The 16,067-nt window shown below is 43.4% G+C and overlaps 1 protein-coding gene across 1 annotated transcript; it reads right to left on the bottom strand.

The window, feature by feature from the left end:
• Positions 1–507: 507 nt before the first annotated feature.
• On the bottom strand, positions 508–15,878 carry LOC119009860 (alpha-1,6-mannosylglycoprotein 6-beta-N-acetylglucosaminyltransferase B-like). Its single transcript, XM_037081557.1, has 19 exons — positions 15,741–15,878; positions 15,217–15,272; positions 13,013–13,128; positions 10,641–10,770; positions 10,413–10,555; positions 8,531–8,595; positions 8,137–8,310; positions 7,510–7,677; positions 7,180–7,349; positions 6,943–7,074; positions 6,252–6,385; positions 4,851–4,993; positions 4,259–4,414; positions 3,987–4,133; positions 3,791–3,907; positions 3,632–3,706; positions 3,323–3,483; positions 2,986–3,238; positions 508–1,063 (listed from the first exon to the last, which is right to left on the bottom strand). The coding sequence occupies exons 2-18, from the start codon at positions 15,240–15,242 to the stop codon at positions 3,040–3,042; spliced, it is 2,256 nt and encodes a 751-aa protein (XP_036937452.1). The 5' UTR covers positions 15,243–15,272; positions 15,741–15,878; the 3' UTR covers positions 508–1,063; positions 2,986–3,039.
• Between the last annotated feature and the right edge of the window lie 189 nt (positions 15,879–16,067).

The raw sequence follows: 16,067 nt of genomic DNA, 5'->3' as shown, positions 1-16,067 counted from the left end.
TTGCCCAAAGCACAGCTGCTGTTAAGTACAGGCACACATGGATGCTAGCAACGTTATAAACCCTTTCTGTTAACTAAATTACAAGATGTTCATTAATATCTATCAAAGCAATAACTAGCTAGTTGATAAGACATTGCTACTTTTGCTAGGTGCTCCACTAGCAATCACCTATGACTAATTTATTAATGTGCACTATCTATCTATCTATCTATCTATCTATCTATCTATCTATCTATCTATCTATCTATGCATCTATCTATCTATCCATCCATCCAGTGTGAGGTCAGTGGGTAATTAAATTAAGTGGAACATTAAAACCTTTGTCTGTCCACATTTACGCAGTGGCTCCGTATCCACTCCGTGCTGTTTTTGAAGCCTTAGTTTGAACCCTGTGCTATCAGCCCCCCGGGGGAGGTGCGTGACAGCTTTTATATGCCATAACACATGTAACTGATATGAATTACCAATGACTCATCCAGAAATGACACATCACTTTCCCAAAAAATGTCAGCTTTCAGACACGTCCCTCTGCACTTTTATTTTCCTTTTATCCAAACAGCCTTTTGACATAAATACACAAGTTCATTTCCATTGTCTTTGGACCGCTCGGCTAATTTGACAGGGCCAAAGTGAATTCACCAGCATCCACCAAAAAGTCATCATGAAATGTTGTTTTCATGCACCGTTTCAGAGGCATTTACAAGTCAATCACGTTGTCAACCGATCCTGTCGTCGCAGCCCTGAGCGGCCAGATCCCTGAGTGACAATATGTTCTGGTCACATGGAGCATATCCGGATGGAAAAAGGTCTCCAGTCCTGCCAGTTAACTTTCGCGAGTTTCCAGGAAAAGCCTCACATTGATCCAGTTCAAAGTAGCAGCTTGTTGCCATTGTTGGAGCCATCTTTGCTAACAGCTGTGCTGTGTAAGTCCAGCACCCCATCACTTACGACACTGATCGTGGGCTGTAGTGTTTGGCCTTTAGGTGTAATCATTTGTTTCTTGCACAAGCTGTTTCGCAGCCACAGGGATGATGGGATGAGCCTGTTTCACCAGTTGAAGCTTCTGAAAAGGAACATTTAAGGCGTAAAAACCTAAAAATCTTTTGAGTGTCACGTAGCTGGATCACTGTATTTTAAGTTTCCATGTTTGTTTATAAACATGTAAAATACTCTTGGGGGGGGCTCTAAGTATCTGTAGGTCAATAAGACAGGCAAGGAATAATATTGAAGTCAGGGCGAAATGAGTCATTTGTTTTGATCAAAATCATTTAAGATGTAATCTCCTCGTAAAATAACTCAAGAAAACATAATTAATCTTGCCTTCGGTGACTTGTTCCCACTCTAAATGGCGCAAAATACGTGTTTGAAAGACAAACAATGGGGTTTTGACAGGACTGGTGAGATGGGGGAGTTTCCTAAGTCAAAGACGGTTGGGAACCAATGGTTTATATGACAGTATAATCATGGTCATATGGCTGTGACCTCCCAAAGGCATCCAGAGGTTATCCATGATTCACTCAGATAATGAGCCTCATCACTTAGGCTGTCACGCGCTCTCCTCCGAGGCCCGGGCTAATATCTGAAGCCAGCAATGCATCGAGGGGGTTACATGAGCTGTAATCCCATGCAACGCTGACCAGTGTGATGCATTACTGTGAGAAAATGAATGATTAGATACTTATTTAGCATAATATTGAAGTGCGCCGTACTGTGATCTGGAGCAAAGTGGAAGAAGTTGAACACCGAGGATTATATGGCTTAGGGGTGGTGCCACTTCTCACTTATATTTATTTAAATACACCTTCTCCCTAAAGTGTTTTGCTTAAGGGATCAAGTAAAAGCTACAGTAACAACAGCGACTTAACCCTGAGTTATGAGACAGCAGGCCTTGAATTCAACATTTTAAGTACATGTGAAACAACAATAATGAAGTTCTGGTTCCTGAGTAGTAAAATAGTCTTATCCAAAAAACAACTGCACAAGACAAATCTAGCAAGTCGATCCAGACCGCCATATTTCACACGTTGCCTTTAAGTAAAAAGCACAGCTTCTCTCTTGATTGATCCCTGAATAGTGGAAAGTCCCTTTTAAAGCTTGGGTCTACAATCCTGGAGAGCTAGCAAGCCAGCTAACAAGATTTGAAAGTGGCACCTCCTCTAAATCCCCCACCATCCCGTCAGTGCTCTGTCCAAAGCCACGCGCCCACAAACTTGAACGCACATCTGGCAGTGGGACTCAGCAGGGGGAGATGCCGGAGCACGACGCAGCAACTCAGCTGAATTTAGCATGGCGCAGACAGGAAGCAAAGCGCCGAAATAACAAACAACATCCGGTTGTTTTTCAAAATAAAACACTCCATGTTGACACCAGTACACGTCGTGAGGCCAGCTGTCTACCGTACTGCACCGTGGCGGACTCAAACCGCAACCGCTGGGGACTGCCGGAAGGCGGAGCAAAACCGGAGCGGAGCTGCAACGCAGAGGACCCGTATCCAGTGGAAACTGGGCCGACTCATTAGCCATTCTCATGGCTAAAAACAACACACAAGAAGCTAACGTTAGCATTGGGCTAATACGAGCTACAAACGTAGCTAAGTAGGCAAAACTTACATATTTCATGAAAATAACAATGATGGCTTTCACGGTGAACTGGTCTACAAACTCTTAAGGAACTTAACATGATAGATGAAGGATGATCAAACACACAGCAAAAGAGAAAACATCACTTTTGCACGTCACACAGCTGTTCCGATGAAACCCCATTAAGACCCCATTAATCCCATCCCATGTAAAAAACTGACCCAAAACCTTCAATTAGAATGAAGAAATACTGTCCATGTAAACATAGCTAGTGCGAGATCCACCAACAGGACCACGAGGATTTCAGTCATATTGGCGGGACAGTCTCTCTTTGGTCGAGATCAGTTCTTTACTTATACGGTATGCATTGCAGATTGGTTCTTTGGCGCTGTCTTCATCTTATTACCTTTTTCACCTGCTCTTCTCTTCTCTTGCTATTTCCTGAGTTCTTTTGTGTTGTTTAGAGGCAGTCAGGGCAAAGTGCCACCTGCCCCGGTAGGTGAGCTCTGCAGGGACACAGCCTGCGATGTGAAGGGTCAGAGCCGGCACAACTGAACAGCAGAGGCTCCTGCTGGAGGCCACAGTGTCGACCCCAAGGACTGTAAGAAGGGAACAGGTGGTTCACTTCCTGCTTCGTGCTGGAGCAGCCTATCCGGAGTCTAAAAACATGGGAAATGAAAGCACGTTTTTTTGTGTATAACGGCGACCTATGTCCAAAAAGTAGATGATTGCTGATTTCTCACCTGTTGAATGCAGCAGGATTGTTGAGGTGGGGAAACAGAGCAGGCTCGCACACGTGGGAGGAGCGTCGACACACCTCTACACATGACTGACCCAGGGGACCCAGGTGTGCCCTGAGAGCACTTTCAGGTGGCCAAGAAGGGACGGATTTACTGCAGAAATTCTGGAGGGATTCAGGAAAAAGAAAGTTGAGTATGAACAAAGCATGAACTGAATAGTTTCTCTGCTATTCTCTCTGCATACGTCAGAAAATCAACGACTCCCAAAAACACAGTGTGACAGGTCTACCCTGCACGGCCTCGACTCCGTACCTGATGAGTGATATAAGCATGAACCCTCTCCAGCATTCCCTCACAGGTGAACTCTCGCGGAGTGAAAGGCTTCACCTGCAACAACACTCTTATTTAGTGATACTGTGACTGAAATCAGGCAACAACAATCAAGAATCACAAAAAGTTCATATATACAACCTCCGTGCGCAGAATGGTTCTGACTGCCTCCCGTACATCAGTCTTGTTGCTCGCATCTACGGTCCACACGTGGGGCTTGCCGATGAATGTCTCAGCATACGGGTGTTGGGAGGAGATCTGCGATCCCAAGTTGCTTATTACGACACTTGTCTTCAATTCAAACTATACTGTCTTTTCAGTTGAAGGAGTTGCCTACCTGTCTCGTGGTGGGCTTGCCTTTGTAGAAGTCGTTGTTGTCTGATGAGTGCGGTGGGTCAAATCGTGGCTGAAGGAACACACAGCCGAGAGCTACCGCCTCGATGGGGGCTGGACCCTCATAGGGGAACCCAAGGCCGATAAACACCTGAGAGGGAAGCCGCAGAGGGAAGACGTGTTACTTTGCATCTTAGTGAGGATCCATCTTGGTCAAGCATATACGATAGGTGCATCGGCCTGTATTCTTCACTCCGAGATGAGCTCTTATCTGACCTTGGCCCGGCGGAGAAGTCGTAGGAAGCGTTCCTGAGTCAGCAGGCCGTGGTTTGTGATGAATTTGGGCAGGTTGGAGACGTGTCCTGGAGGCTGGTAGACTGTAGCATGGGTCTCCAGCTCTTCACTGATCACCTCCACATACTCAGATTTACCCTGATATATATGTACACACACACATGCAGGAACCAGAGTGTGCAGGCTTCAGTCCAGTGAGAACACAAGGCAATCTTGACTGACATGTAAAACGGTGCAGTATCTAGCTTACTGATGCTTGACTGTAAGGGCCTTTTTACATGTGAACTCAAATTTTATCATTTGAAAAAATAAAATAATGCCACGTCAAATTGACATTTGCACGGGTGATTGAATTTCTTTCACGTATGAATCCAAATTTCAATCAAAAAAGCGGTTACATTTTTCCACATGTGGAAACAAAGCATCACAATATATTCACTTCACATGTGATTGGTTGTTTTTACATGTGCACTAAAATATCAACATATGAAAACAAAGTGACCCTTAACTTTTTCACATATGAAAAAAAGGCCTTCATATACTTATACATAAACAGACATATGGGTCACTGTACCTTCCACATGTAGTCCTGTTTGCCATAGACGACAGCTATCTTGTCTTTCCTGTGGGCGTCTGCCTCCAGCTCCTCTTCCCTTGCATCCTCCCTCACTGCCTCCTCACTCACAAAGCCCAGGAAGGAGTTATCAGGAGTGTGAGCTGCAGATGACACAACACAAAATGGTCAAGTGACGAGATGATGTGTGAAGACTGCAGCACAGAGATTGTTCTCAATGTCCATGGACCATTCTATTAGAAAGGTCAGGAGTCAGGGCTAGAAAGTCGGTTTTATACAGAGTTCTGAGATTAATTGAATTGACTCTAAGCATGTGCATGTCTATGTTCAAGTTTTTGAAAAGTATAAAGTATATAGTATTATGAGAGCATAAGCCAAAAATATAACGGCTGAGATTAAGATTCCGTGCGAGGGGGAAAACTCGCTGTGCGGAATAAATCAGCAGTGAAAGGAAATGAGATGTAGAAGAGGCTAAACGTCTGGCTGTTTGGATAGGCAGCTGCCATCCTGGTGCCCTCTGACACGCTGAGGAAGGTGTGAAAGACGAGTATTTACTTTGCTAGGAATGTGCCAGCAAAGGTGTGTGCGCAAGCATCTGCAACATTTGTGTGTGTGTGCGTGTCATTCTCCGCCATCTCGAGGTAGACAGACTTTTGCCAGATCTTCCCTCATGCGTAGAATCTCCCAACGTGTCTCTTACACAGCCATCTATCAGATGAGCAGCAGAGATATGTAACAGCACACTGATACGATCAAGAACATGCAGCATGTGGGGGTCAGATGAGAAGCTGTGAAGCAATGAAGCTTCTTGTTTGTTTCTCGTGTCCTCCGCCGCCTGTTTATAGTTCGGCCTCGTCTGCTTGTCTGTTTAGTTCAGATCCTTCAATCGACCGTCTTCCTCCCCCCCATATTTCAAAACAGAAGCATAAACAGCGGCCCTTCTCCCTTTCCGTTCTCCTTCCTGAGTCTTTGTTCCTCTTTTGCCATTTCATCCTTTTTTTTCTTCCCCTTTTCTCCCCTGCCATCAGCTAACAGTCATTCCTCTCTCCCTCCTCCGCAGGACAAATAAACAGCGTTCCAGGCTGAGACATGAAGGGTGGCTCTCGGCCCAAAGCGTCCAGCTTGCCTCCGTCTCCCGGCAGGGTGGGAAAGATGACAGGGAGAGGTGTTGCAATGAAAGCGCTGTCTGGGCACTACGTTTATTTAACCCTGGACATTAATCCTCTCACCGGGAAGACGCTCAGAGGGGTGTACGTGAGGGATAAGTGCTGTGGCAGCAAGACATAAATATGTGTCGACAAGTGCATTTCTAAATCAATCTACTGTAGTAAGTCAACATCATAGAATGTACGCAGCTGTGTTCTCACATGTTCGCACGATTACAGATGTGCACAAACTTACGGAACATGGTCATGTACTGCAGGGGTTGCAGACCCCAGCTGCCCCACAGTGTTGTATATCCATGGCTGCGTGCGTAACTCCCCGAGTTGAAGGCTGGTTCTGTGCCAAAAGAGTCCAGGATTCTGAAGCGACACCTAGAATGATTAAAAGCAAAAAGGTTTCTTACAGTGACACACACCGAACACAAAGAAAATATTTGTTTGGTCTTTGATAAGTGCACACAAAAATGGAAATTCAGCTATTACCTACTCATCCCCATGCCAGTGAAAAGATGAAGTTTTGTAGTCCACCAAACATTTCTGGAGACTCAAATCAGTTTGGGACCTGCTTGTGCTGGGGGCTGACTTTCTATCAGCATGGGGGTGAGTAGATATTGACAGAATTTTCATTTTTGGGAGAACTGTTCCTTAAAGTGTGCCCAGTAAATATCATGACAAAGGATATGAAAATTACAGAAATCTTTTGTTAAGTGGACATCTTTACTTTGGTAAATTGAATCTTTTTAATAGTGGTAGCTATGTTCTTGATAAGAATCTATGGTAAAAGTCAGGGTTGATACTGTTTAGTCATTTAATCTATCATTAAATTAAAGGTCTTAATCCCAGAGACAATGAAACACATTTGCATGGTGTAATATAATTTAGAAAATAGATAAGAACTGATATATTAATTATGTAAATTGTGGCTTAACCGATAGTGCAAGAAAGCCAGTCCCATGGCGCCTTGAAGGTGAGCAAGACCGTGGTAGTCAGTATAGATGAGGTCGAAGGTCAGGGGCCTCTGGATTGGACAACTGCCTTGGCCTGGAGCAGCGCCTATCAGGCTGGATCACAATAAACACACATCACATCACTGCTTTCTCAGCGTGATTCAGCATTGATTGAGCATTGATGTCAGTTAAGTACAACTCAATACAATACACTGCTACCTGCGAAGCTGGTGCTGTGAGGTGCTGAAGGTTAAGTTGTGGCCCAGGACTGTCAGACAGGCACTGAGGTCGGCCCACTGAACCAGCTCCCCTAGAGGCCCCCCTCTCTTCACCATGGCTTCAAACCGCTGGCCGACGCTCCCAGCCAGGGCTCCGGGGTAAAGTAGCACCTGGAGGGTGGCAGATGGGGATGTTATAAAGACCAAAGTGTATAATATGAAAAATTTACCACCTAAAGACCCTTTACATAAACACAATCACAAAGACATGTTTGAAAACCACAGCCTTAATTAAATGGTGCGCGGCAGAGTTGACATGCTGGTTTTATACCTTCATCAGGGTCAGGACCGTCTTGTTGCTGCTCTGCCTCATCCTCAGACCGGCCTGTATCCACCGCTCAGACATCCTCTCCACTCTGGACCGGATGAAGTTCACGGCAGGACCACTGCTGTTGCTGATGACCTCATACAGCGGCCTCAGAGTTGTACGTATCTCAGCCTGAGCACAACAATTGTACGAAACAGTGACGAAGTGCAAAGTGTGAAAGAAATTATTGTCAGGTAGTGTTTGAGTAAATTAGACTAGTGCTCAATCAGACAGTGGTATTTTGTAAACACATTTATTTTTACGTACTTTAATTGTAAAAATAGTTAACGGTGCAATATGTATGAATTTCAGTTGAGAACACTGAAAAAAAATAAAAAAAAATATCAAGTAGTTCTGACATTACACCTTGATTATGTTAAAGAGCTATTTACGAAAGTTGCTAAGACCGCAAGCTACACGGATAACTAAGCTACCTAGCTAACGTCAGCTACAGTAAGAAGCGGTTAGCGGTTTCTCTGGTGATATGCTGCCCCCTATTGGCCAATTTTCTTACACATATTGCACCTTTAATTGATGAATCGCTTCATCACTGTTTCTGTGACACTTTGTCCTCGGCAGGTGTGATCATACCTTCTCAGTGTAAGCGTGAGGTTTCTGGTGCCACGGCGGAGAGGAGTGTTTTATTGCAGGACGAGGGGGACAAAAGTCCTCTATTTGGCTAAGATAGGTCAATATGGAGCAGGTGGTGCCATCCACCCCGTAAAAGGCGTAACAGGGGTCGGACTGCCAGCGGGCCCGCAGGAACTGCCGGAGGGACAGATGGTAAATCAAAATAACGATAAGTCAAAACAACAGCACATGTTTCTGGTTATGCACGGTAATTCATCATGCAGATTAGCTTAGCCAGTCTATAATGGTCTTTTCATATCCAGCTCATATACTTGGAACTAAATATTACACTCTAAACTTTAAGTGGAGCCACACAGCTCATGCTACCACATACAGCATATTTCCACTTTCCCACCTCCACTTTCTCCGCACACACCGGATACGCGGGATCCATTGGCACCTCGCACTTCTCATTGGGCCCTATGGGTGAGATATTAGCCGTCACACCATTTTTCTTGACGTGGACGTTTTGAATGCATCATTATCCCGCAGGCCTGGCTTTAGCAACAGAAAGATCATTGTGGAGTTAATGAAGAACAGTGGATAATAACTTTGATATACAACCTTCTCTGCTCACAATGAATAGCAGCCATCGGCGCGGTGTATGGTGCGGCCATGCGTGTAAGAGGCATTAGTAGAGGCAGTGTGTTCTCGGAGGCCCCTTCCCGTAAGCCCCCCACCATCTCCAGCCAATGTCAATCAAGTGGAATGAACACACACGCTCACACACACCTGACTCACCTGCCTCCTACTAAACGTACCCTTTTTATTTTTTACAGTGCAAAGCATTGCCAAAGTACACAGTGTTTAACTATGTAAAACAACCTAGTAAAAAGGAAAAGAGATGAAAAAAGATAAGAAAACCTGCCGCCGTCGTCGAGGTGCGAAAGCCAGAAAACAGTGATATGCTATAGGAGCGCAGCGAGAAAAAAAAAATAAAGTGCTCCCTCTGCAAAAACAAGTGCACGAGTAGACAAGTTGGTGAAAGGACTCTTGGGTAATTCAGTCGTATTTTATGGGTGTGAGGTAATGTGAGAGGAAGAAGGGTAGGGGGGCGAACAGGCTGGCGATGGCGGGGTGTGTTTTTACGTGCATGCGGGTGGCATGTGTGTGTGCATGTCGACAAGTGTGCGCCCTCACATATGCACAGTATGGTGTCTGTGTGGCCCGAGCTTTTTACGAATTCCCCCTTTCTTCAGAAGGGGGAGTTAAAGCATGTACCCACTCATCCCCACTGCCCACACACACACACACACACACACACACACACACACACAATCTCCTTGCGTGCCAACCAGGGTGCGTAACCTGACTTTCACCTGACACCTCTCCGGAGGGTCGTAGCATAGACATAAATTTTTTTTCCTCCCCACGGCCGGTTGACCGGCACTGGCTCTATGGGTCTTGTTAAACTTCTATTCAAGGACTTCATCCCCCATAACCACCTGCACCCACTGCCCTTTAACCCCCCCATTCACACCCTCCATTATCACAGCTTGTTAATTTCACTGTGTGGTTAACCTCTATTGAGGCTATGAACCGTGCGTTTGGCTCAGAGTATCGCAGTACCACAGCAGTAAACCACAGAGAAGCTTGCAACTGGCCAATTACTGAAGCTGGCAACACGTCGGGGGGGCATATTTATTTGGTGTAGCGAGAATGTAGAATCATATTATCACTGGAACAAATCCTAAAATCTCTGTTTTTGCTGCAGGACAATGGACTGGTTTTGGCACAGTACACAGTAAAAATTCAAATTTAAACCCAGCGGATCCTCCCCATCTGCTTCAGTTACATTCTTCTGTTGGGTATGTGCAGCACTGGTACACGACAGGACATGGCAAATCTAGACTGAACAGCCAAATAGATAATTGTTTCCTGAAACTCCATCCAGAGAGAAGTGGATGCACAGACAGCAATTATTTTGCTTATCTTTTCATTCATATCAAAGAGCACAAGTTTGTAATCATGAGCAAGCTATGCACGATTTAGTGAAATAATGTCATGTAGCACCAAATTAGAGCCTTTTTGAATTTGGCTGCAGATTCAGATCTCTGGGAGGAACAAACACCTGAGGGATTCTTCTCTGATCAGTTTAGTGACTGGAGCTCAAACCATTACCTGAACTGACTTGTGGATTCCTCTGGGTTTGTAAAGTGTTGGAAGCCATTTGGGATAATGCAACAATTGAAACAGATTACATATGATGTATAAAATAGGTATCTGCTGGGCTTTACCTGTGTGTGGTCTGAGTTCATCCTGCAGTGGCGGCGTGTGAGACTGATGGTGATGGTGACGGCTGAGCTGGTCGAGCCTCTGAGACACTCTCTTCAGCTCCCTCTCTAGCAGGTGGGCTAAGCCTTGCTGGTCCTGCCTGAAGCTGGAACAGAAACCTTCACGTAACCGCACTGTGTGACGAAATGCAATAAAGTTTGTATGTAAAGACTGTAGATGTTGCTGAGTACCTCTGCAGTAACAGACTGAGGTCTTCTCTGGTCAGCTGGGTGACGTCTCGTTCTCTGCTCAGCCTCTGCACCTGAGTATTCAAAGCCTCCAAGCGGAGAGCCAGCCTGCGAAAGCCCAGACCACGCTGACCTGTGATATAAAGTGTAAACGTTAGGGCACAGTATGTCATGTATGTACAGTATCATATGCTACCCCCCTATCATAATGTTTAAGTAGTAATCCTGAGTATTATGTCATAGGAAATCTTGATCCATCTCAAGAAATAGCAGGGTTATGTAATGCTATTTTCTTAACTTGATCCTCTGTAAATGAATCAGCGCTGATGACGGGGTGTTTTCCAAATTCCACGTGGGGGGTAACAGCAACTAATCGTTTTCGCAGTGGTGACTTTCCCTGAATCACAGTTTCACGACGGATACAGATGGTGCTGAGTCACAATTTCTGACAACCACATATTTCCTGGAGCTTTGCAGTACATCTCACATTACATTTTGTGGTTTCAGAGACAGCCCTCCCCACATACACAGGCATACACACCTATAAGGACACAGTGAATGCTATGTTTTTGGGAATGTTTTCACACCTTCATGGTTAACGCATTGAGCTCAAATTGCTGACTTCATATGCTTTTAAGGTTATATTTCAGCGCGAGAAACCGTTTTTGATCCCATTTGAATTGTGCCATGAATTACACTAATGTTTGTCATAAAATGGTTGAAGTATGACACTTTGAAAGTACATAATTAAAAAGACCAAACATCCAACAGTTGTATAAGTGATGTCGTTTTGTTCAACGCTCACCAAAACCCGTTAGCAAACCTTGTAGACCCAGTCATGTATATTATCTAGCTCACTAACCTGACTAACTTATTTGTAGCACGACTGCTGTTGTCAGTACAGCCAGAATTTTTGTCATTTTCCCCATTTTTTCCAAGCCATGTCGGTGTTTGTGACATATATTGAGTAAGACGATGTCGTTCACTGAGCAGTTGTCCACAACTATCTTTCCACTATCTTTATTTTATCTTTTAGTTATTTCTACATAGTGTCAGATCACATGGAACCTGAAAATGTGCAGTACACAGCTCCTTATGCTGTGTTTTCCAAAGACAATAATATGTTTTTATGTCAATGTATTAACACTAATATACATTCCTCCCTGTCAGGGCCAACATATTTCATTTTTCACTGACAGCAAGGCACATCTGTAATTTCCTCATCACCCGCCACCCCGAGTGCTGGGAGGATTTTTGAATCACACACAACATAAACTGACTCGGTCAGACGGATGATTTTTCACAGAGATTGGTTGAAAACTGAGCATTTTTCTGTGATAAATTTGAGCTGTAATTGACTGCGATGACCAACAGCTTCCCCCGCGTGGTGTATTTTCCAGCACAACCGTCGCCGGTTGGCTCTTTGTACACAATTCGTGGTGGGTCCCTCAAAGCACCGAGCAATTAGGGGTCTGTGGCCGAGATGCACCCGTGGGTTCCACTGTCAGCTAAAAACAATTTTCCTAGAATTTGAGAAGAAAAGGATCAGGATGTTTGGATAAAAAGTATTCCTCCGGGATTACATTTTGAAACTGATGCAGTTGCCACACTGTCAGCATCTTTCACAAAAATTGTTGAGAGTTTATTCTGTCTTAAGTTAAATCTGCATATTATGATATTATATCCACAAAGCTATATTTACTGACAAAACATTCCTTTGAACTGAGGAAAACAATAAGAACCATCATGAATCAGGGTCTGTGCTAGATTATCATTTTTCATTTGGGGTCTAAAGCAGAGCAAAATGTCATCAGCAGCTATTTAAAGGATTCAAACTTTCAATCACAATTCTAACAAAAGCAACAAACAAAAAATGTGATGTTTATTTGAGACTTCCTGAACCCCTCAAAACACTGTGGAGTGGAGCTTGTTGAGTCTATTTCCAAAATGCTAAGAATAACTGTCTGCGAGAGGCACAACACCAGAATATTTCATTTTGTTTTTATTTGGTGCTTTAGAAAAAATGCTGAATTTAGCAAAAACATACACTCTGGCGAAGACTGTTGATAACATTTGTTGCTTCCTTGTAAACCACAAAGAAAGCTTTTGCCCAGACAAGCTTGTCTTAAATACCTTGTTTAGCTACAGTTTAAAGAGTATTGCATTGAACAGCAGTATCTATTACTTTCCCGCAAACCCACAACTATCGAACACATGGGAGGTCCCACTGCGACTGTGTACAAAGCTTTATCTAACATTGGTGTTGGTATACACTACCGTTGCCCTATTTCCCATTTAATGCCTACTAGGTTGCTTTTTTGAAAGGTTTTCTGTTGTTCACCAAGGTCCTGTACTAAACCATATGTGTAAGTTACCTTGTTCTTCAGGTGACCTTCCTGCAGGTTCATCCCGGGTCATCTCAGCCGGCACCCAGAGGCTCTGGAGCAGCAGGGTGAGCACGGACAGGCACAGACAGAGCAGCAGGCAACCACTAGAGGGCACAATACACAGAGAAACCTCCCTCTTTGAAATGCTAAATGTCAAGCAGAATACAGTCCATCAGCTCAAGTAACCAGTGACACCACCCATCAAATGATACTGTTTGAACTGATTTCAAACCAGATGTTAGAGTATTTACAGGTGACTTTATGTGTGGATCCATGTAACTGAACTAACCTTAAGGTCAGTTTGGTCAACTTGTATTTGTATCCCACTTCTACTTGGTTTAGCATGTATCCATGATTTTACTTTAGCTATTTTAAGGAATATCCATCACTTTTATGAGACTACTTTTAGTTAACTGTTTTGTCATTCACCATCATTCATTTAGGAATTAATTTAAGATGTTTCAACCACTTATCCATGTCATGGATATCCTTGTCTAACATGTATCTGCGTTTATAATACTGTTCTAGTTTATAATATATATTCCTTGTGTTATGTTTCAACTGTTTCATTATTAGTATTGTTAATTTATTCAGCTACTTTTAGCCATCTAGTTTTTCTCTGGTAATGACTTCATTCATCCGCTGATCATTTATCAGTTTTGTTTAGTTTAGCCTTGCTAGGCTGTCCAATTCAATCATTTGAGTTATCTTTACACAAAACTCTTGTTTCAACTGTTTAGCCATTAGCCTGCCATTAAGTCTATTTTTAAATGATTTATGCCTTACTTTTTAGCTAGCTATTTTAAGTCCTAATTCAGTAATTTGAGCTATTCCAAAATGATTCATTACTTTTAGCTAACTTGCCATTACCTGTTTCATTTAAGTTAGGGGGTTAGGCTACATGTTAGCCTACATATAGCTATCTATTTCAACCATTTATGCATTAGCCATTAACCTGTTACTTAACTTTACCTGTTCTAACACTTTTATGATACTATTTCATCTGTTTATCCATTAAATTTAACATACCAATCTTTTTATAGTCTGCTGTTTGGCTTTAAGCTTCAGTCTTTTGTCCACCATTGTTGCTAATTAGCTTAAGGCTTTCCTGCTCGCTGGCTTCCTGACTTTCAGCACACTCTGTATTTCAGTTGTTAATGCTCAGTGCTGACTCAACATTCAGGTATATTGCTTTTTAAATTATTCTGTTTTCTCAGTTGAGTTAACTTAGCTTGCCATGTTTTCCACATAGTCACATAGCTTTGCCATGTTCCCCTCCTCCAGGGAACCTGATGGAAGAACCATGTCCAGTGCATCATATTTTTTCATGAGCGCAGGTTTATTGGCCACATATTGGACATGACATAAAAGGTCACTTTTAAATCATTTGTGTCATAACCAGCCAGTTATATCTCCTTTTAATTTAATAGATTTGAAAAAACATACCGCCTGACTTTGCCTTTCATCAAATACACTGAGAATGTGGAGAAATTGTTCCACGACTTCAAGCGAGAACCCTGGTGTGTCAAAACAAATATCTTGAGCGTGACGTGCCACTATAGCGTGCCTCTGCTCACTGCTCTCATGGGCTCCCAGCTTCAGTTTAACTGGGGAAAAGAGAGCAATTACTTTGCTCTCACTTTCATCAGGCCAGTAAACCCACCACCCTTACCTGAAGAAACACGGCATGGCCAAGCTCAAGTACATGCACAATCACTTTCAAAGCTCTCCTGATGCCTGTAAAGCTCCCCATTTAGATCCAGACAAAACTGTGTCCATTTCATTCCATCAATCTGCATTTCACTGAAGTTGTCAGAGTACTCGTCACGACATAGCATGTCTTTGGTTGAGGGCATTTACAGTATGGAAAAGTAGCACAACTGTAAAACTGCACAAGAGGAATCACATTAAGCCAGACCACATTGTGATAGTTGGCCCGATATATTGTAGTGGAAGTTACGTGCAGGGGAGATCCAGCGCCACATAAAAGAAAGGCGCGATTACAAAAATAATCAATGACAATGTGAGACCAGAGCTGTCAAAATGAGAATGAGAATTGTAATTTATTGTAAAGTAAAGCCAAACATCACACTGCGGGGGAAAGACTGAGGTGAAGTGCATCAGCTACTTCATACTGTGCATTTACCTCCTGGCCACTTATTAGACACTAATCTAAAGATGCTGAGCCTTACCTGCGTGGCCGCAGTGCAACATGCATGGCCCTCTGTTCACAGGATGATGAATCTCACTGTCAAAACAAGGATTTCACACAACAGTAAGTGCAAATTAATAATAATTAATAATTAATAATTAACGCATGGTTACATGTTTGGCAGAGAAACACGTAATTGCACTATTGTGACCCAATTACATTTTCACATTCCATTTGTTTTTTTTCTATAAATTGGAATTGAATTGTTACAATTTCCACATGAGCTGCATCAATATAGCCTGTAGGCATAAATAAATGAATTTCAAGTGTGTTAAACATGTCCAATAAACTGGCCGAAACACTGAACCTAAAAGACACTAAAACTGCTTCCACCAGGCTGTTATGTGTGTTAGTGTGAGTCAGATACAGAGATATCAGCAGTGAACATGCAAGACAAACCAGCAAATGCACAGCCACACACACCACACACACACACACACACACACACACACACACACACACACACACACTCACACACACACAACCACACACACACATCCTCACCTCCTCAGCTCTCCGTCCCAACCCACTGGCAACCATCGGGCCTGTTTTCAAAACACACAACCTCAGAAAAAAAGGGAATAAAGTTGGGGCTGGTAAGTATCTTGCCTCCGTTTTTTTCTTTTTTGTCTATTTTCGCATTCTTTCCCTCCTTCTCTGGCCGTGCCTTTTCTCTGCCTAAGAGCCTATGGGTAGGCATCCTGCCGTTGCCAAGGTAACCTGACTCCCCTTTAAGGAAAACAATACCCCGAGTGCTGCTTAGGCCTTTCACGGGTACAATGGAGCCCACGCTATTGGGTGACACAGTTTCTTTCAGTCGCGCTGGCCAGA

Source organism: Acanthopagrus latus, chromosome 20 (assembly GCF_904848185.1).
Source record: "Acanthopagrus latus isolate v.2019 chromosome 20, fAcaLat1.1, whole genome shotgun sequence".
In the NCBI taxonomy this organism is placed as follows: domain Eukaryota; kingdom Metazoa; phylum Chordata; class Actinopteri; order Spariformes; family Sparidae; genus Acanthopagrus; species Acanthopagrus latus.
This window is presented reverse-complemented; position numbering and strand designations above follow the sequence as displayed.

Excerpts from the sequence above, each read along its gene's own strand:
- LOC119009860 (XM_037081557.1), bottom strand. The coding sequence starts at position 15,242 with ATGCATGTTGCACTGCGGCCACGCAG. Across the intron at positions 3,484-3,631 it reads ATGCTTATATCACTCATCAG|AATTTCTGCAGTAAATCCGT; the intron begins GTACGGAGTCGA and ends GAATCCCTCCAG. Across the intron at positions 3,239-3,322 it reads AATCCTGCTGCATTCAACAG|ACTCCGGATAGGCTGCTCCA; the intron begins GTGAGAAATCAG and ends CCATGTTTTTAG.